Source organism: Apodemus sylvaticus, chromosome 9, assembly GCF_947179515.1.
Source record: "Apodemus sylvaticus chromosome 9, mApoSyl1.1, whole genome shotgun sequence".
NCBI lineage: Eukaryota > Metazoa > Chordata > Mammalia > Rodentia > Muridae > Apodemus > Apodemus sylvaticus.
Genome location: NC_067480.1, coordinates 34,989,821 through 35,010,314, shown reverse-complemented (window position 1 = coordinate 35,010,314; position 20,494 = coordinate 34,989,821). Strand labels below are relative to the sequence as shown.

Here is a 20,494-nt window from a genome sequence, read left to right as displayed (position 1 = left end):
GAAGACCAAAACACCAAAGCCAAGAGCCTTCCCTGACACAGACGATGTGGGAGCACCAGAGTGGAGAATTCTTTGGGGTCAACTTGACTCCACCTCTTCTTGGACAACTCAGTAGAACACTGACTTCTGGGTAGAACACTGACTTCTGGGTAGAACACTGACTTCTGGGTCCTCTCCACCAGCAAGGAGAGCTCTCTTGACTGAGCTGATCCTGTCTGCACACATCCAAGATGGGATTTGCTGAGGGCAGGGCATTGGAAACCTGTTCCTTGCTTCCTCCAGAGGTTTGCTTCTGTGGATGCCTCTAATTTCACCTTTCCTCCGTATTAAATTGGCCAGTCCCAAGATCCCTTTGCCAAATGATGATGATGCCTCTGACAGAAGAAGCTGTTGAGTTTCTCGGTGAACAGGGCAAGCTGAATGGAAATGGATGTGTGTATGGCAGGGCGGGGAGGAGGCAGGTAGAGAGAAGGGAGGAGAAGGAACCAGCCCAGAAACTGACCGCTCCTCCTATCCAAGGTCAACCCACATGCCAGAGGATGAAAGGGGTTAGACGGGGAGATTCTCAAACATACCTGCGGAAAAGCTAAACTTGTTTGGGGGCCATGATTTCCTGTAAAGAACTGTCTGAGTGACAGTTCATTTCATACTTCCTAAGGTTCTTCCAAAAAGGATTTTCCACGTACAGAAATGTCAGTGTGAAAGATAGGCATTATCTCCTCTCATTGTTTTAATGTGGGGTTTTACTTTTAAAAAGTAGAAAGGATTCATGTGAGGGTGGGAAAGTCACTAAAACAGTGACACTAAATTAAAGTCATTGAATAAAATGATGAAAGTTAGCCAACAAATGTGCAGACAAAATTTAGTTCCGAGTAGTATTTCTAACAATGAAATGATTTCTCTTCTATCTGACCAAGGTATATGCTGGCTCTCCAGTACAAATTAATTCTGGCTTCTGACCTATGCAAGAACTACATCCCCCTCATCTACTGGCCACTTATGATAGGTCCTACATCCCAAGTATCCTCTGGCTTTGTCTTCATGGAAGTTCAAGAAGACATAGCACAGAGAAGAAGAAGACACGGAGAAGCCAGCGTTCATTGAAATGATCAGTCTCAAAACTGACCCCAGAGGGGCGAGGGTTTGAGTCGCCATTCTGACCTTCCGCTAGAGCCATGTCCCCATTTAAAACCAGCTTTCCCAGTACCAGGGCATCCCTCTCACTCAAGCCCACTGGCTTGAGTCTTGCTCTTTGGGGTTTCTGACCTGACATTTTATCCCAAGTCATCCCTTCGCCCTCTTCTCCCAGACAAGCACTCAGCAAGTATTCAGAGCTTGGCAGGACCAGTGAGCACAAACAGACATTGGCTTCCAGTAAGCAATGATAGAAGTTGCCTTTCTACTGATTTGTAATAAATGTGTACTGCACACAGACACATGCCATGGATGCATCCTCTCGGCATAACACCAAGCCGTCCCCCACCTGGAAGGCATCCACCCTGGATGAGCTCCCAAGTCTTATTTTTGCTTTGGAAGATTACTAGTCTACCCCAGGCATTGTGAGGATCCTGCCACTTTATCTCTTCTCCTTCCTAAAATGGAGATTCCTAAAATGGACTCCTGGGTCTTTTAGAAAAGGTCTGAGTGGATGTCAGAAGGCCCTAAGCATTCCAGACACTGAGCTCTCACCTACTTGGAAATCTCGTGAAATGGAAAATGGAAGCTCACCACCTCTGAGATAAACTCATGAGTCCCTTCCTATACTTGAATTTCTGAGAATAGGTGTGGGGTGATGACTCAGTGGGTAAAAGTTTTTGCTTTGTAAGCATGCGGTCCTGAGTTTGAATCCCCAGGACCTACCTATATTTAAAAAGCCAGGAATGGCTGTGGATGCCTACAACCCCCCCCACACCCCAGCATCAAGGGATGGAAACTGATGAACTCCAAAGCTTGCTGACAAGCCTAAATGGTATCTGGTTGAGTGTGAAAACCTGTCTAAAGGAAATAGATAAAGTATGATAGAAGACACACATATGTCCTGCTGTGACTTCTACACATATGCACATGCACATGTGACTTCCACACATATGCACATTAACTAAACACCCACATATATGCAGCAGGTACAATACACAAAGAGAGAGGCAGAGAGGGAGAGGGAGAAGGAGGGAGAGGGAGAGGGAAAGAGAGGGAAAGGGAAAGGGAAAGGGAGAGAAAGTTCACAAATTGAAAGTGAGAGTTTCTCTAGGGCTTGAGAAATGGCTCAGTAGTTAAAAGTACTTGTTGTTCTTGCAAAGAATGTGGGTTTTGTTCCCAGCACACACATAGTGGCTCACAACTATACTCAACTCCAGTACCAGATCATCGGGATCCCTTTTCTGGCTTCCACAGGCATCAGGCATATATGCAGTGCACATACATGCACACAGGCAAAACATTCATGTATATAAAACAATAGAATCTTTTTTTTAAAAAAAGTAATAATTAACTCTCCCAAAAGGCATATGATCAGGGCGATGAAGTTAGTCCCCTAGGGGCTGACTCTATTTATCATTTCTCTTTACAAATAAAAGCATTTTGAGACTGGTTCATATATCCAGAGTTTCAGCACGCTGCACGTAGTGGCGCTGAGACAATTCACTCTATATGGTCTACGTTTCCTGAGAACAACAACATTGCAACCACACGAAGACACGTCAGGATGTCCCTCGTGGCATTAGCCACTGGTATGCAGATCTCCCCTCCTACATAGGGGCCTGGATACTCTTACAGGTAGGCATGAGATGTCACAAAAGATGGGCCTGATTCAATCCAAATCACGCAGGGGACTGGAAGAGGGAAAAGGCCGCTTTTGATTCTTTCTGCTCTCTGCAGCTGTCCTTAACACCAAGCCGGTTTATACCGCCCAACTGACCACTTTAGATCTCACAGGCAAGGCAGAGGGAAAGCAAAGAGGACCCAGGAAGCTAGTGGTGTCTCTCTCACCTTGCAGACCAGACGGTGCCCCTTTCTGCCTCATGCTGACAGTGTGTGCGGGGCATCTTGGGATGGCCACAAGAGTGATCAAGACAGAAGTCTGTTTTTCTTTTCCGGTTTTTGTTTCAGCTGGTAATTTTCAGACTTTAATTTTCAGAAGGCTTTTGTTTCCCTGGCCCTTTATGTTTCCTGCTGCTAGATGGTCTGCTCCTAGGGAGGGGTGGCTTGAAAAAATTGGTTCATAATATCTACTGCTATCAACCCCCCCCCCGCCCCATCTCTGAGTTTTTAGGGCGTGGCTTGTCTTTCCTGGATAGGTGGAGCAGAGTTCTTTCTGGTTTGACTCAGACTACCTCCCAGTTTAGGGCAGTCTGAGCAACTGAGTTCCCAAGCGTCAGATTTAAGGGGAAATAGGCCAACATGATTTGAGAGAGGTAAGGTATGTGGTAAAATATAAAAAGTCTTTTGTCTGTAAGAAAGGAACGGATACATACTCCCTTAGAATGTGCAACGTTAAAAGTGGGCCATTACCAAATGAAGAAACCCCAAGTCAGCCTTTCCCAAAGTTAGATACAGCACTATATATTGTGACTTACTAGTTCAAAGCCAGCTTGAAGACAATTTCTCTTTTATAACTTAATGGTTAGAATAAGTTGCTTCTACATCTTATAAACTGCCCATAATGTCTTTAGTACAAAACAAACATAAGCAAAAAGAAAAAAGAGCTTAATACCTATTTTAAATAGGAGTAAAATTAAATAAATTATAAACAAAAACAAAAAAAAAAAAGAATTTTGAAAGGACCCAATAAGTAGAAGAAAAAGATTGCTTGGATTTAGAAGATGTTCTGTTTGGAGAAAGAAAGGAATATTGGACATGTTTCTAGAAGGCAGCAGTCACTGCAGTGGAACAAGCAGTCATTTACTAGTCATTTAGTAGTAATTCCAAACGTCCACCCACAGACTGCAGCAGAGGGAAAATGTCCTGTCGGCCTAGCACAGCCTCCCCCCCCCCCCCCCAGGGCAAACACTCTCCGGCCGCTCAAAAGCTCAGCTTCACTACCATTTGCTCTCAGCACACAACCTAAATTCCAGCCAAACTCTCAACATCCCAAACACCATCCCCTTATTTTATAAATAAACTCACATCTGTGCCAACTGGTGCTGCCACACTGGAGACAAGTCTGACTGTGAAATAAATCAGTCTCTGCCAACATAATGGAATACTATGCAGCTATACAAACAGGGCGGAGAAAGTCCTCAAGAAGAGGAATTTTGTTTTGTTTTGTTTTGTTTTGTTTTGTTTAAAAAAAGAGGTAAAGTTCCATTGACACAGAAAATTGACATTTCTGTAAAAGGTTAAAAAAAAAAGTATATGCACATGAGAGGCAGATGGAGGTGGAAGTTAATAACAAGTTTGTTAATAGTTTCCAGAAAAACAAGGTATTGATTGATATCTACTAGGCGGAGCAAAGAAAAATATGTTACCCTGCTTTTATGCATAGCTTTTGAATTTTGTACAAAGCAAGTGTTTCATCCACTCCAAAATAAATTTGGTGGTTCGGAAAAACTATAAATTGACTGGAAGTCCGTGTCATCTGAGTGTTGGCTTGTTGGCATATGATCTCAAGAGAGAAAGCCAGTCCATCCATGCAGCTGAGAGCTAGCTCATGGACCCAAGAAGTTTCCTCGCATCTGAAAGCCTTGGAGGCGGGGGTGGGGGGTGGGGGGTGGGGGGTGGGGGGTGGGGGGTGGGGGGTGCGGGGGTGGATAGAGGACATCCAGAAAAAAAGGTGGCATGCTCTCCAATAAGTTTTTATCAGTTTGCTGGGGCCCGGGCCAGCCGAGGAGCAGAGACTGCCTGCTGTGCCGCCTAAGCCGCAACAGCTGCGTAAACCGGCCATGCCCCAGCTTGACCCAGTTCTGAGACAGTTCAGAGCAGTGCATGCGGGGATAAGAAAACAACCTTCCATGCAGCCAGGGCCTGCACAGTCACGAGGCTCCAGCCAGAGATGGAGGCAGGAGCTCTGGGTCTCTAAAGCCTCATGACCAAGTTACTTTCATTTCATTCACAACGCATACCAGAATGGAGGACACACACACACACACACACACACACACACACACACACACGCACACACGCGCCCAAGCGCACTATCACCACCACTTTTGGGTGCGTGGGGCTGGATAGAAGGAAATAAATTTAAAAGGTCATTGTAATTTAGCCTCCACCTTTAGAAAGCTTCCTCAGCACGTGTAAACTCCAGTTATAAGAAGGATCGCACACAAAGAACTGAGGATGCACGGGTAATCTCACGTGCAGAACTTCGAGGACATTTAAGCATGGGTAGGCGGAAGGGGACGATAATGGGAAACGGTGGGGGCCGCCGCCAATTAAACGGGTTTCCAAATTTCAGGAGCCAAAAAAACGACTACGCTGAGATCAGCTTTCACAAAGCAGTCTGCATGACTTTGAGCGGGCAAAATAAACAAACAAATAAGCAAAAGTTTGCAAACAGCCAATTCATCTACGAGAGAAAAGCAATAGCCTGTCACGAGAAAGGAATTAAATAATCCTTTGACATTCCGTGAAATTTTTAGAATTTTGTCATTTTTTTTCAGACCTATGAAATCAATGAAGTTTTCCTACTAAATAGCTACCTGTGAACTCAAGTGGCTAGTGTGGGGAAAGGGCAGTGTGTGTAGTAAGTGTGGTGTGTGTGTGTCTGTGTGTGCTCTTCATTGTTGCTAAGCCTTGAATGAAGCTTTTATCTGCCCTTTGGGCAGAGCCCATCTGCTGGTCTGTGGGAGTCACTTTCTCTCGACATGTTTAGAGTTTTGTGTCCCCGACCCCACCAGAACGTTGAGCTTTGCTAGATATAATGCACACAACTGTCTTCTCACCTAGTTAGAACCCTTGGAAACTGGCATGACCCACTTCATCTCATAAGTACCAAAAATGAAGTTCAGGAACTCACACCTAAATAGTCTGAATTGCTTGGTCTCAACTTCAGAGACTCATTGGTAAGGCAGGCACAGCAAGCTACTTTTACTCTGGGCAATATGTTCTTTTAGAGCACAGAAACATACAGAAAAGTATTAAATCAGACAGGACAAAAAACACTTGAGGCTCTAACGACTTTCAACCGGCAAACTGTCCAGTGTATCCTTCAGAAAAACGAAGGCTATCATTTTCTTTACAATAATATAAATTACACCAATTAATTTTCTTGAGTTCAAATTAAACTCAGCTACGATAATTAAGAGAAACAAACACTCTTACCCTTCAGACAAAATTTTCTTAATGATGATGCTATGAATATTAAACTTTAGGACACATGTTTGAGACTTGGGGAGGGGAGAGTAATAGAATGCATTATGGAACTGTTGATCCCTGGGTTCAATCCCTAGCATCAGAGAAATTAAATAAACAAACTCCATATTTATTCTAGAACTACATGGTAAGAAATAACATGGATGTATGACTGCTGGCTTTTTAATATATCTATGTTAGTCATTTTTTAAAAAAAAAATCACAAAATGAAAGTGCCGACTTTCTTCGAAAATGTAAACATGTGACCAAATCCACATTCACTATAAACACAAAAATAAATGGAACCATTTCCATGCTACAATACAAACTGTAAAGTAATTAACTTTCTTAGCTATGTTATCCTATTTTACTTGTGATGTCCAGCCAATGGTACAAGCCCCGGCATATTTAACGCTAACAGCTACTTCTAGGGCCATACTTACTAGCTTTATTTTTAAGAGCTACATTTAAGTTTCTACTTTTTGACTTTTTACTGTGATCTTATGCAGCGTTGCATGCTGAAAACAGACCTTTGACCCACTTCCTCATCCTGGTATCTCAGTGCTGAAGAGACTGCCTGGATCATTGCAAAGCATTTTAATCAGCTATTTCTGAATGGAATCTGTGGAGCTGGATCCGGAACAAGCAAAATTGGCCCCTCGAACTGAGAACTGGTATTAATATGCTATTGTAGACTCAATAAAAACTAAACAGCTTAAAGCCCATAAGAAAATTTAGCCAGGAAATTACTGAATGGGTCTAAGGACATAGACATACAGTAGGTTGGGGGGGGGGATTGTTTTGTTTTTGTTTTGTATGTTTGTTTCTGTCCTGAAGTCTAGCCTCCAGAGGAAAGATCATTTGTCACTGAAGTAAAAGAACATAAAATCTCAGATGACTTAGAATGACTTGCTTTGGCCCAATGGGGAATATGTGTTCTTCTCTTTTGCTTTACTAAAAATCCTGCAGTGGAATTTTAAATGCTGTAAACTTTTTGCTATTTGCCATGTAAACTAATTTCTGTTCTCAACATTTCCCTTTTTGGAGAAAAGCGTATCAAATCAAGTTTTAAATTTTACCCAGGTGCTCCTTATTAAAATATAATTTCTTTTTTTTTTTAAAAAAAAGAGAAGTGGCCATTTTATACAGCAGAAATATCTGTTCTTTTAAAAAAAAAAATCAGGAACAAAGGAAAGTCAGAAAACCAAGGTAAGAATTTATAAATTCTGTGTGATTATCCTCAGCTACATTTTCATGTCTCCCTTTGACAAGGGCAACTTTCTAAGGTAGTAGTTCTCAACCTGTGAGTCGGAGACCCTCTCAGGGCGGAAGGACTCTCACAGAGGTTGCCTCCCAAGGTTAGAAAACATGTATAATTTCATTACAATTCCCAACAGTAGCAACATTACAGTTATAAAGTAGCAATGTTGGTTGGGGTGGGGGAGCGTCACCACAGCAGAAGGAACTGCATTAAAGGGTCTCAAGGTTAGGAAGGTTGAGAACCACTGTAATGTATCTCAATCAACTAGACAGTGGGTGATGACTACTAATGTCACAATGGGAACTGGAAATGTCTCATTGTTTCAGTTTTTAATCCCAGCGGACACCCCTGGGGGGGGGGGGGCTTACCAGAGGGGCAATATTCTATTGAGAGCAAAAACTGCCCACTGCAACGGTGATAGAAAAAGAGGAGAATGCCTGATTTACTGAAGACTGGTGAAAACAGGAGTAGGGTGGGGTGGAGTGGGAGAGTTAGCAGTCCCAGTAGGACAGTGGTTCTCAACCTGTGGGTCGCGACCCCTTTAGTGGCCAATCAGCGTTTTCATAGGAGTTGTATATCAGATGTCCTTCATGTCTGATATTTACATCACAATTCATAACAGTAGCAAAAATACAGTTATGAACTAGCAACAAAAAGAATCTCATGGTTGGGGGTCACTATGCATGAGGGCTGTACCATTAAGAAGGTTGAGAACCACTGAAGGAGGACCTGGGGTGGTCATAGAGCAACCCTCCTCCCATTTTGAATATCATCTGCAGAGAGAATAACAAGGTCAAAGTTCTCTTTCACTTTCTCTCTCTGCACATGACACATAGCAACATTTATGGCGTTTTAAATTTTGCTGCAGGATTTGAAATAAGACAAAATGGAAGAGAGAACCTCAAGATCACAGCTCCCCAGATGGAGCCAATCTGTTCTTCAACCAGCAAGCTTGACCTGGTACTAAGATCAGGCCCAACTGTAGATCTGGGATCCACTGTCTCCCTCGCAATGTTTGAGTACACGGTCTAACATTCAAGAGGAGAAAGTTGCCTTAACTCTGTGTGTATATAAAAGACGCATGTACAAGTAAAAGACAATAATGCTGTCCCTGACCCAAGAAAGGCAAACCATCACATATTCGAGCTGACTCTGATTTGCTGCTCTATCAATTCCAGGCAGTTATGCTAGTGAGTATTTAAACACAGATGGATCATTAATAAATTAATTGTGACCTAACACAGGTGATTCTGACATAAAATATTTTAAAGCATGTATAATATAAATATACCCAGTCTTGACTACATGTCAAGAAGCACCTTGTGTAAGAATAAAAAGGTAAAAAATAAAAATGCAAACCATTATAAAAACCATTATTTAGAACCAAAATGCACACTGCAAAGGAGTTCACAGTACCTCACACAGCGGTACACATATGATACACAGTGAAATATCCAAAGCCTGACTCTGGTATAAATTGTAGAACCTCAGAGTAATTTGTTGGGATTTGCAAATTAAGCACAGAAATGGTATATTTCCAAAGGAGCCCTTGAAAGAATTTTTTTGTCACCATAAAAAAGGAAAAAAATGCAAACATATTAAATTCATAAACAAATAAAAACTAATAGTTGATCTAAAAATCAACAATTGCAGAAGTCAAGATGGAATTCAGGTGTTTTTCTGTTTTTTGTTTTTTGTTTTCCAGCAGTCAACACATGGGAATGCACTAAGTTCTGTGCTGTCACCTCAAACTCTTATGGCTCTAGCAAAGTAGCTCATAGGATACATACGCATTTATAAACCCCAGGACCAGCTTACTTCTTAGTGACCAATAAACGCCAACAGGATACATTACATACACAAACACATGTCTGCTCCCATATTATAGGGATTTAAAAATAATACAAGAGAATTGTCTAACCATCTATAAACACAAAATTATGGAAATGTGGCTCATAGAAGGATGTAGCCACTATACTTCACAATTCTCTGTGTAATTTATTCTCCATCTAATTTTACATTAAAAATATCTGGTATCTTTTCTACACAATATTCCAGCCTGGGTGGCAATTGCAGTGACAAATTCATATTTAGAGAAATTGCCAGAACAAGATAGTAGCTCCCCTTCCCCCTCCCTAAAGGAGAATCAACTTGATTTATAAATAAATAAATAACCGTCTCATCCTCAGTTCTGAACACGAAATCGCCACAGGATAATTGAAAAAACACCCCATGAGCCTTCTCTATAAGACAACATGGAACCTGTTTCAGTTCCCATTTCTTCAAGGAGAGTGTGGTCAGTTCCTCCTTAGAGATTTCAGAGGAAAAGGAGGATTTTCCAGAACAGATAAATTGAGATGATCCTGCTTTGATCTGTGTGAGAAGAAGCACTGACAAAAGAAGGTGCCTATTGAGGGGCTGAGCTCCTGGCCTTTTAATGGATGACAGTGGTATTAACAAACATCTAGTTAATCAATATTTGGCCAGAGCTGCAGAAAACGCCCCTTTCAGATTTTAATTCCTAGTTGTAAAACTACCCTAGAGCAGCCAGGGAGATAAGACTCCAACTGCCTAATTGCCCTTTAGTGGCTGGCGAGTTACGTGGTACAGTACATTCTTGTTCTTAGTAGTTCCTTAATCTTCATTTACTGAAGTGCATAAATAAGTTACCTGTCACAGGGTCCCACTGAACTGAAACTTTCTGGGTCCCAGGCCAGGCCAAACTTGTCACTGAGCTTTTCATTTTTCTGGCCATGTATTAGTATCTATCTTGAACATTTAATCTCATGATTAAGAAAGATTTTGTTTTGTTTTGTTTTGTTTGTCCTCAGATATTCATAGATGTTGAAACAGCCAGGGTTTGGTGCAATGCTCCTATTCACTTGATTGATTTCTGTATTCCACTTGCCTGAACCGAGGCACACTTTCTGGTTCCGCCTCACCGCCCGGGGTGGGTTTTATGACTCAGCCCTGGGGACTCTTAAATGACCCTTCAGTAATTATTACACACTGGAAGCCCTTACCTCCTGTTCCGGTGCTATCAACAATCACATCAAGCCCCCAAAATAAACATATGATTTCAAGCATTAATTAGAAAATCTGCATGTTTTCAATAAGGCTAAAAAAGTAAGCATACAGCAGTCACCCCAGTCAAAGAAATTAAAATAAAAATGCTAAGGGCAGAATACACACACACACACACCTCCCCATTGTTTAGACTAACTAGTATGTTATTGCTGTATGGTGACCCAATTCAAGTGCTGTGTCACCACCAAGACTTTTCTTTAAACTGGGGCTTTCTTTGAGAGTAATTGTAAAGGCTTCAAAACTTTAAAAATTAGTTTCAAGTCCAGATATGATGCTGATAGCAGACTCCTGGTAATGGTAAGGAAGTGCCCAGCAATAAAAGATCTGGATCCACAAATCTGTGATCCTACGCCCTATTATTTTAATCTGTGGGAAAGTTCATCCTGTGCTTCCACACTACACCAACTTGACACCAACAGTTTCCTTCCCTACCAACTTGGAAGAATCAAATGGCTCTGCTTTGTGCAACACAATTCCCTTCATTCGAAAGTGCTTTCCTTACTGGAAATGAAATAGTCTAAGAACTTTACCTTCTTTTTCTTTTTTGATTTTAATAGATATACATTTTAAAATCTGATGTCATTTGTTATTGATTTTAGAAAAAAAAAAGCATGAGCTTAAACACAAAACGGTCTCGAGGAAAACTTTTGACACTTTCATTTTCTGAAAATTAAAAAAAAAAAAAAAAAAAAAAAGAACCTTACACACACACACACACACACAAATTGAAGAAATGTGAGGGAGAATATCGGCTCCCAGTGACCCTGTGCCGGAATTCTCTGCTTCACCCCAACAATTGTTACAAACCTCCCACGCTTATTTGCGTTTTTCCCCCCCTAAAGAGCGAAGAGTCCCGTGAAAGTGTGTCTCCAGCCCCAATCAAAACATCAATTTGGCAATCTGGCCTCTTTCCCCTTGCACTCCCGCACGGCCACTTCAAAGCCAAGCCAACAAGTACGTAATTGTAACTTTGCATCTAAATATTTAAGCGAGAGTCTTGCCGTCGCGTGTCCATCTACAGTCCCCGTCTGTCCGGTAATTCCATTACCGCACAAAGCAAAAATGTTGCCCAAAACTCACAAACAGGAAAAGCGTCACCCTGCTGAGAGAAAGGGAGGGGGTTGGGAGGAGGAAGAGGAGGAAGAGGCGGAGGGAGGGGGGAAAGAAGGAGGGGAGGAGGGGAGGAGGAGGAGAGGATGATGAAGGAGCAGTTTCTATCGATTAGTCACTGCTTTTGTGTTAAAGGCTTTCTTTAAAATAAGAAAAAAAAATGGGGGAGGTTGCAGAAATTTCACTAATGTGAGCCTCAGGCTAGGGAGGGTAGGAAAAAAAGAGAGAGAGAGAGAGAAAGAGAGAGGAGAAGAAGGGGGAGGCGGGCTGTGTCTAGATGAAAGTGAGAGGGACATAAAGGAGGCAATTGAGTCGGCTGCAGCCGGGCGAGCTAAGCTGCGGGCCGGCCGAAGCGCGGGGAGGGGCGGCGCGGCGCTTTGGCGCAGGGCGCAGCAGCGGGGGCCCAGCTATTGTGGCGGTGCCCGCGGGCTCGCTCTGCCGCGCCGGGGGAGGAACAGAGGCGCCCATTGAGTTGCCACAGCCTGGGGTGCCTAAGCTCGGACTTCGCTGGTCCGGCTGCGCCTGCTCTGTCCGTGCTTCTGCTCCTGGGGCCAGGGTGGAAGGTCCAATGCAGCGCACTCCTTTTCTCACCAGGGTGCTGGAGCAGAAAGGATGGACTCAGCAGGGGTGCAGAGAGCCTTGGCTTGCTTTAGAGCGCCGAGCGGGATGCTCTAGCTGCTTGTGCTGCTGCGCAGCTCTCGGATTGGACGAGAGGAAAGGGAATTGGGACAGGCAGAGGGGGACCATTTAGGAAAAGGGACAAGATCGTGAAAAGAAGTGGGCGTCTCTGACCTCTTTCTGGGTGCCTTTCTCCCTGCATCCAAGCGTCTGCCAAGCAGACTCCAGGCCAAATTTGTGTCCAGGAAAGCCAGTCTCAGCAGCAGGTACCAGGCCCATCTGGCAAGAGCACACAGCAGTGGTGGGGACACCCGAAAGTCCCTCCTCCGCCAGCTTTTCCCTCCCCTTTGCCAGGAATCAGAGAGCCCTTTTCTCCACATCCATTCTGTTTTACAAGTGGGACCGCGAGAGACTTTTGATGCCCAAACAACAGAGGGGGAATATTTGAGGTTTCTAGACTTCAAACTGCATCTTACTCTTTTCCTTTCTCTGGGCCCCTCTTGCCCTCCAGGGTTCATCCGGAAAGGAAGCTGGAGGCACTAAAGGGACCCAGGCTGCGTCTTCCTTGACAACCCCAAATTAAATTAGACTTCGACTTCTGAGGGAGGGGAGTGTGTGTGTGTGTGTGTGTGTGTGTGTGTGTGTGTGTGTGTTTTCAAGGACACAGCCCCCACTGAGGGAAACACTCTGATTTTAAAAATGGTAGCAATTGCCCTTGAATAGCAACTGGCCCAGCTAGACGACCCAAAAGATTGGAAACATTTTGTAGGTGAAATGAGCACTTTTTCCACGCTGGAGAGTCCATAAAACTTCCTGGCTCGGCAGCTACTGGGGCTCATTGAATAATTCATCCCTCATTGCAAGCCCATAATGTCTATTCTGGGCCCTTTGTGGGGCTGTTTTCTCTTCTTTTCTCCTTGAATTATAAAAAGGTTGCCTTCCTTTGTTCACATCAAGCTGCCCTGAGCTGCAGCTTTGTCTGGGCCAAGCTAAAGTGTGAGTTTCAATGGACTCTCCAGGCTTTGTCTCCCAAGTTCATCTCCAAGTGTAGATTGTGTAGAGAAGGCCTTCTTTGTAAACGCTGGAAAAGTTGTACAAATGTTTGACCAGCTCATTTGGGCCGTTTTGTCTCCTGGGCCTCGGTTGTTGCTGCTGTGGGCAAGCGGCTGGTCTGCCTGGCTGCCACTTCTAGCAACAAGTAGCAAAGCTATGAACCCCAGCAAGGCCTCTCCCATAACTGACGGCTCTTCTAGCCTCTGCCGTCGGGAGCCCATCCGGCCTACAAGACGTCTGGGTCCTCAGCCCCTGCCTTCTTTCATCCTAGCACCTCTAGACTGCAGCTAGGGCTGGAATAAAAACAAAGGTAAAGCACTTCTCCTGGAGTTCACGGAAGCTCCCCTCCCGGCCCGCTGAAGCAAAGACAGAGAAGCAACAGCAAGTGCCATCCCCCTCCTTTCCTTTTCCTGGCTATATGTGTGTCCCAGAGCTTCTGGGCTTCCCTTTATCAGAAGCTCCGGCATCTGCTTAGTAACAGCCAACTCTAGATAGTGAACATGCAGCTTTTGTATTGGTTTATAAAACAGCTTCGTTGGAAGGCCAGAACTGCCCGGAGGCTACACAAGAAAGGTAAAGGAATAGATACTGCAGTCTAGTACTAGATCTATGAAGACACTCATCTTCCTCCTCTCGTTTCAGAAAGCCCCTAGTGGAAAAAGGTTTCTTTCTTTCTATAAACTTTTATGTTCGATGATGACTCCAAACAGGTAATAGGAAAACAGCCTGTAATTCTCGATCCCCTAGAGGGAGATTTTTTTTTCCCTCTTGGTGCTGACAGGTCACAGCCAAAAAGGACTGGGTGGTCTGTACCCCTGGGGGACAGAGGGTAACTTCACTAGGGACTCAAAGACACAGATCCTTTCCAAATATAACCCACCACTTGGGTAAAGGAAGTTGCCAGATACATACATGTTGAATCTCATCCCTCTTGAAAACAAATGAAAAGTGGCCAGTTTAGGTACACACAGGCACACACACATATTTATAATCAGCAGAGACAGGGTATCTTTATGTTCCCACTACCCAAAAGAACCATATTCTCATTAACTCCCTCCTACACGCAGTTTTCCCAGAGTGTAAAACGCCACTTCAAGTTCCCAGACTTAATTAGTTACTCCCTCCCCACATTCTCGGCCCATCTAATTTTTCAGAGAAGTTTAGTTTCCATCTTGAAAGTGTCCACCTGCGACTCATTTCAGACTTCTCAACTCTAAGGAACTAAAAATGGTGGAGAATAAAACACACAATAAATTGGACTTGGTATTGTTGGAATGTAGCTCAGAGGTACTGCGCTCTGAGCTGAGCACACAGGAGACGTCGGATTTGATCGCCAGGAAATTAAAATAAAAATTAGAATAGAGAAGTTTTTTTTTTTTTTTTTTTTAACACCAAGTACCTTTCTGGCCTTTCACTTGAATGTCCTTCCCGATAGCGGTGGCTGTCACCGAAGTCGGAGGTGAGCTCTGAGATGGGGCACTGTTGGTCTGCGGTTGCGCAGACCACAAATCTAAGAAGCCGCGCACCCGTCGAAGCGCGTGGCCGTCTGGGCTCCCTTACCTCGCTCACTGAGGATGCCATCGATGCTGTGTTTAGCCTTTTTCTCGCTTTCCTCTGCTTCCTTCCTTTCTAGATCCGCCTCCTCCTCTTCTCCTTTTCCAAATTTACTCCTCAAGATGCGGCTGATAGAACTCACTGGGGATAAGAGGGGGAAGGGAGGGCACGCGATTGAGAGATTGAGAGTCATGGCGGGAAATGATCCCAAAAGAACCCTCAAAGGCCCAGCTAAGGCACTCAACCTTCTCCCTAACCTTGAGCAGGGCTCAGGGCTGTGTTCTGCATCTGTGAGCATACGGGGCCTCTGACTTCTCTCGGTCTTAAACTGCTTCTCTCCGTCTCTGTCTTAAAGCCCCTCACTTTGTGGGGTTTTAATTACTTAGACTGGAGATGAAACCTGAAGATTTTGCACCTCCAATTCAGAACCGAGGAAGGGTCCCTTTTGTTTCTCTCTGAGAAATCGGTTGGCTACTCGTCTCCGAACACTCTAAAGAGACTTCACCAGCTTCACCCTTCACCGCCCCACCCCACTCCCCACCTGACGACACTGGTCCCCTGCAAAGGCCTAGGAAGAAGAACCACAGAGTGCCTGTCGCCTGCAAATCAACTTGTTTTGAGGATAGAAAGGGTTTAAGTTTCAACTGCAGAATCATTCCCTATTGTAAAAATCAAAAGAAAAATGCATTCTCCCGATTTATTTTTTCCAGATTCCAGTCTGGTAAACAAATCCATGCTCTGAAATATATCGTTCTTACAGAGAGGGAAAAAAGGGAGTTTCCTTTTAATTAAAAACAAACTCTTCCCGCGCGCAGGCCCAGCTCTGGTCCTTCTTCCCCCTGGACCTCTCCCAAGCTGCCACGAAGCTGGACTGATCCTGGAACTCTGGAGGAAATTGTGCCCGGCAGAATTTTCACCCCTTTAGCTCCTCGGTCAACTCTCCACTGGTACCTCTTGGATCTCCCTTCAGTGGAAGTTACCAAAACATTTGTTTCTCTTTAGAAGGGGACATCAATATTAATAATCGTTTGGCCTGCGCCCCGCGTTTCCTTCCCAGCCTTCTTAGCAGAAATCCGTTTGCGGGAAACCTCAGAGGTCGTCACCCAAGCCGCCACCCTGGGGACCAGCAGATCACCCAGCGCTCCATAAAACACTAAGAATGTCTGGCTTGTAAATATTTCAGGATAGCCTCCCGATAGCTAAGATGGATAATTGGGGAGATTTTATGGCTGGCATGACCCATTGGCTTATGAGACTGACTGTCGCACCTTCGCACAGTCAAAGGTGAAATTGATGGACCCAGTACCTGAGGGCACAGTGTTCCGATCACAGACAGCGTCCTTGAGTAATTTGTCTCTGATTTCCCAGCTAAACATGCCCGGGTTCTCTCTTTTGTATTCCTCAATTTTCTTCTCCACGTCAGGCGTTGTCACCTGCTTTAAAAGAATAGGCGGTGGTGCGTTGGTACCCAGTATTCTGGGCCAGACACGATGCCCTAACCTCCTGGCTTTTCTGATGCTCTTTCCTGTATTCTCTGGGACTATCCCTCTGCTTAGCCAAAGGACTTTAATTTCGTTTAGAAAGGAGATGACAGGAAATTATCCCCCTCGGAGTGGCCTGAAGACCCTCCACCTGCCCAGAGATGCCCAGGAAACCAAATTAAATTAAGAAAAAAAAAATCTAACAGCTTGGAGGTGAGGGAGGATTGAACTTTCTGGTACCTAGAAAACCTCACCTAATCTGCACAAAAAACGAAAGTAAAAGGAGAATGTTTGAAAGAATAAATAAGTAAGTAAGTAAATAAATAAATAATCAGATTAGGTTCCATAGAGATCAGATCTGAGCTAAGGGCAGATTTGGGTGAGATTTAAAAGGCCATGTATCTAGGTTCTTGTGTTGTAGTCATTGCTGCTGCTTTTAATTAGACAAACATGGATAATTTGAAAGGATGACTCTTTCACCCACTCAAATAAAAACTGTGCCCTAAGATTCTCAGATTAGGAGAGAAAATAGGGAGGAAGAGGGACCGTGTAAGGTTGTCTTCAGTGAGCCATAGCCCATTTGATTCTGCCCCCCCTGGCAACTAGAAAAAAAATCATGCCATCATACTGGCTTCTTTGCATACTCCAAAGAGAAGGCAGACCCTGTCTGACCTCCTCCCACTCCCCAGCCAGCAGAACTTTCTTGCTTTTTAAAAGAAACTAAAATACATCGAGGATCTCACCAAATTGATTTGTCTAATAGAGTCAAGAAGCTCTATTAAATATTAAAATACACATACACACACAAATCATAACAGCCCTGACTTTTGACTTCTTGAGAACAATTTGTAGGGGAAGGGGATTCAAAGCTGGGAAAGAAACTATTCAAGAATTAAACGGAGATTTTAACTTCTTACTGGGAAGGTAGTGCAGTGAGTGAGGGTTTAGGAAGACTCTGCAGGGAAGTCAGAAATCGGGGGAAATAATTTGATGAGCATTCTAAGGCTCCCAGGCATTAAAAACTAAAGTCAATCTTCCTTTGCCAAAGTGCTAGCCTTCTTCAGTGTTCAAGGACCACCAGCAACCAAAACAACTGAGTTCTACACACACACACACACACCACACACACACACTCCTTCCTAGATTTGAAAACTAGCTCCCTAGCCCCTTGTTCTTTTTAGGACGTGCCCACTCCCCACCCGGGAGTCACAGGCCCTAAGTCCACAAAACCAGGCCCGGGCTCACCTTGGGTTTGCTGCCGCCAATGGCACCAGGTCGGATGGAGCCCGTCTCCTGGTACCTGCACAGGATCTTAGAGACGCAACCGTGAGACACGCGAAGCTGGCGAGAAATGACGCAAGGCCGAATGCCGTGGTGGGCCATCTCCACGATCTTGTGTCGGATGTGGTTGGGCAGAGGCCTGCCGTTGATAAATACTCCTCCGAGCTGGTTGACTCGACCCTGGCCAAGGGGGGTGGACACTGGGAAGAGAAGGCGAAAGAGAGAGTCCAGGGAAAAGTCATTTTGGCAGAATAGTAAACAGCAGAAAGAACCTATTCTGCAACCTTCTGGCCAATTCGCCAGTGACAGTTAAAACACAAACCACCAGGCTTTTGGATTCCTAGTCCCGGACCCTTACGGTTATATTTATTTAAATAATTACTCGATGCAGGGGCATATAATCTTTTGGAAACTGAGAGATTGGCGCGTGATAAGTGGCTGTAGAGAAACTGTATTTTCTCTTTTTAGTGGGGAGTGGTGCTGCAAATTGGAGGGCGACCTAGGACTGATGTCTAAAAGGTCCCGTGATAACTGTCTCAAAATTCTGAGAGGTCTTTAGTGTTTCCAGATAACAGTGTACAAGGCAAGGGTCGGGGAGGCTCCCGAAAGGAAACACAGGTGACAGCATGTATCACCTGTTACACTTCAGAAATAAAAATGGCAGCGAGCCTACTTGTGAACAGCGCGGCTGAAATTACCGTTCTTGCACGTTGCACTCTACTCTGGATCGAGGTCGAAGGGCTCCTCCAGAACCCCAGTCTCGCACTTTTACTTCCCAAATTATTTGGTCGGGTTCGGGTTTGCAGTAATTTCTACCTCCCCGAAATTTCCCCCAGCGTCTTCAAGTAAACCGAAAGGCATTGCCAAACATTTTAGAAACTTCGAGATGCCGCTTGAGTTTAATAAAATTTAACTGATCAATGCTAAAACTTTCAATTAGGAAGGGCCACCTCAATTTTTCACAGCAGGAAAATTCTTCCCGAGCTAACAGAGGAGTTATTTCAAAGGTGAACGCAGCCGGAACAATTTCGTAGCAACTTTAGGTGGGCAGAAAGAGAACTTGCTTCCGGTGCTGCGAAGTTTGTCCACCTTTCTCAACCGCAGCAACTCCAAAACAACCCGGCAAAGTGGAGCCGGCAGGAGCAGGCCAGACAAGCTCCGGGAGCTTGTGGTGAGCTTAGTGCTCCGTTTGCAGCGAGTACGTGAAATGGGGCTTCTCCCGCTCTCAACGAGAACCCCCTCCCCAGTTTTGCTTCTTGGGTAGAAAAGTACCAAGGGAAGAGGCTCCCGGCAACGCACGATTCGAGGCCCTGGAGACCAGGATTGGGGTGCGGCAGCCAATCCCAGGCCCGGGGATCCGGATGAGCTGAGGCCCTAACGTACCTTCCAGCGGGAAGCCGCTGCGTGGGTAATTCTGCCCCGGGCCGGGCCGCATCATCCTGGGCACAGCGCCGGCCAGCGTGGTCATCCTGGGGGCAGCTTCGCTCGCAAATTATATCCAGGTGAAGGCGAGACAGAAAAGCGAGCAGAGTGAGGCGGGTGACCCTCGGGAACTCTCCGGATCTCGGAGAGCTCCTCCCCAAAAAAAGGCAGGAGAGGGAGGCGGGGCGCGGGGAGGGGGCGCTAATAGCTCCAAGTCCACAGGCTCCAGAGGAGTCCCTTGAGTGCCCGATCCCAAGCCCAGAGCGGACAAGTTTGATGCAAGTCTAGCTGATGGGTCCCTCAGCTGGGGCCACTGGCAAAGGTGCTCAAGGCACCACGAAGATCGGGGGGAGGGAGGGTGGTGACGAGGCAGGAGCACGTCCCAAGTCTCCTCCCGTCGTGACACCGAGTGCAGGGATCCGGACTAGGGAGCATTTATTAGTTCTTTCACCCAAAGCTTGATCAGGAGCCCTGAGCTGCGATTGGCCAACGAGGAGACCGTCCCGGGTGGCGAAGACACGCGCTGATTGGGCGACAGAAACTACTTTCTCTTCCCATACCTGACGGTGCCCAGGCCTCCGCCGACCCAGAAGGGGGACTAGCTCTGTGCCCCTTCCCCGAGTGAGAAGGGTAGACAGGTTGAAACTAGGAGAGGCAGCCTGGGCGGCAAAAGCCGCGAGGATGGAAAAGGACTCGCTGTGTTCCGGTCGCTCTACGCGTGCCTCAGCCTGATCTTCTTGGTTTTCTATTCCTCGGTCCTAAATCTCTTTCTGCGCCTCTCTCTGGAAACCTTGCTATAATCCCTGCCTTATTTTCTCTGTCTGCCTCTGCTTTTCACCTGTGGATTTCTCTTCGGGATTACTAATACGGAGGTGGAGGTGGAGCAATTTGGAAAGGGGCACAGAGAATCCCGGATGTGTTTAGTTTTCCTTTCTCTGGTTTGCCTCTGGGCCTGAGCTTATTATGTGAGCCTCTCAGAAAGGCATATCTCAGGAAGAATCCAAGATGTGCCTAGAAGGTTCTTTTGTCTTCCTCGAGCTGGGAATGAAAGATAGGTGGTAGCGCCTTAGACAGAGACTGGGGAGGTTAGGCCTGCCCTGGGCTGTATACAAGTTGCAAGCTGAAGAGGGAGAGCCAGCTCCTTTTCTTGGTTTAAAACCCCTTCTGAGAAACAGGGACTTTAAATCTCCACACACAGATTGATCCCTGACGCACTTGCATCTATATGTTGAGGTTTTGCCCGGGTGCAGCGTTTGTTCTCAGGAATTTATTATGGCATTCAGACTAAACTGCGGGGGAAAAATAAAAGAAGCAAAGTCTTGGCTAGGGGCTGAAGTGT

At 45.2% G+C, this 20,494-nt stretch overlaps 1 protein-coding gene across 1 annotated transcript in view; it reads right to left on the bottom strand.

Annotated features, from left to right (window-relative positions):
• The window catches only part of Pax3 (paired box 3), a 94,943-nt gene extending 75,742 nt beyond the window's left edge, over positions 1-19,201 (bottom strand). Inside the window, 4 exon segments of the mRNA XM_052192941.1 lie at positions 14,978-15,112; positions 16,278-16,407; positions 17,698-17,933; positions 19,117-19,201. Of these exon segments, the coding sequence (XP_052048901.1) occupies positions 14,978-15,112; positions 16,278-16,407; positions 17,698-17,933; positions 19,117-19,201 (586 nt within the window).
• Between the last annotated feature and the right edge of the window lie 1,293 nt (positions 19,202-20,494).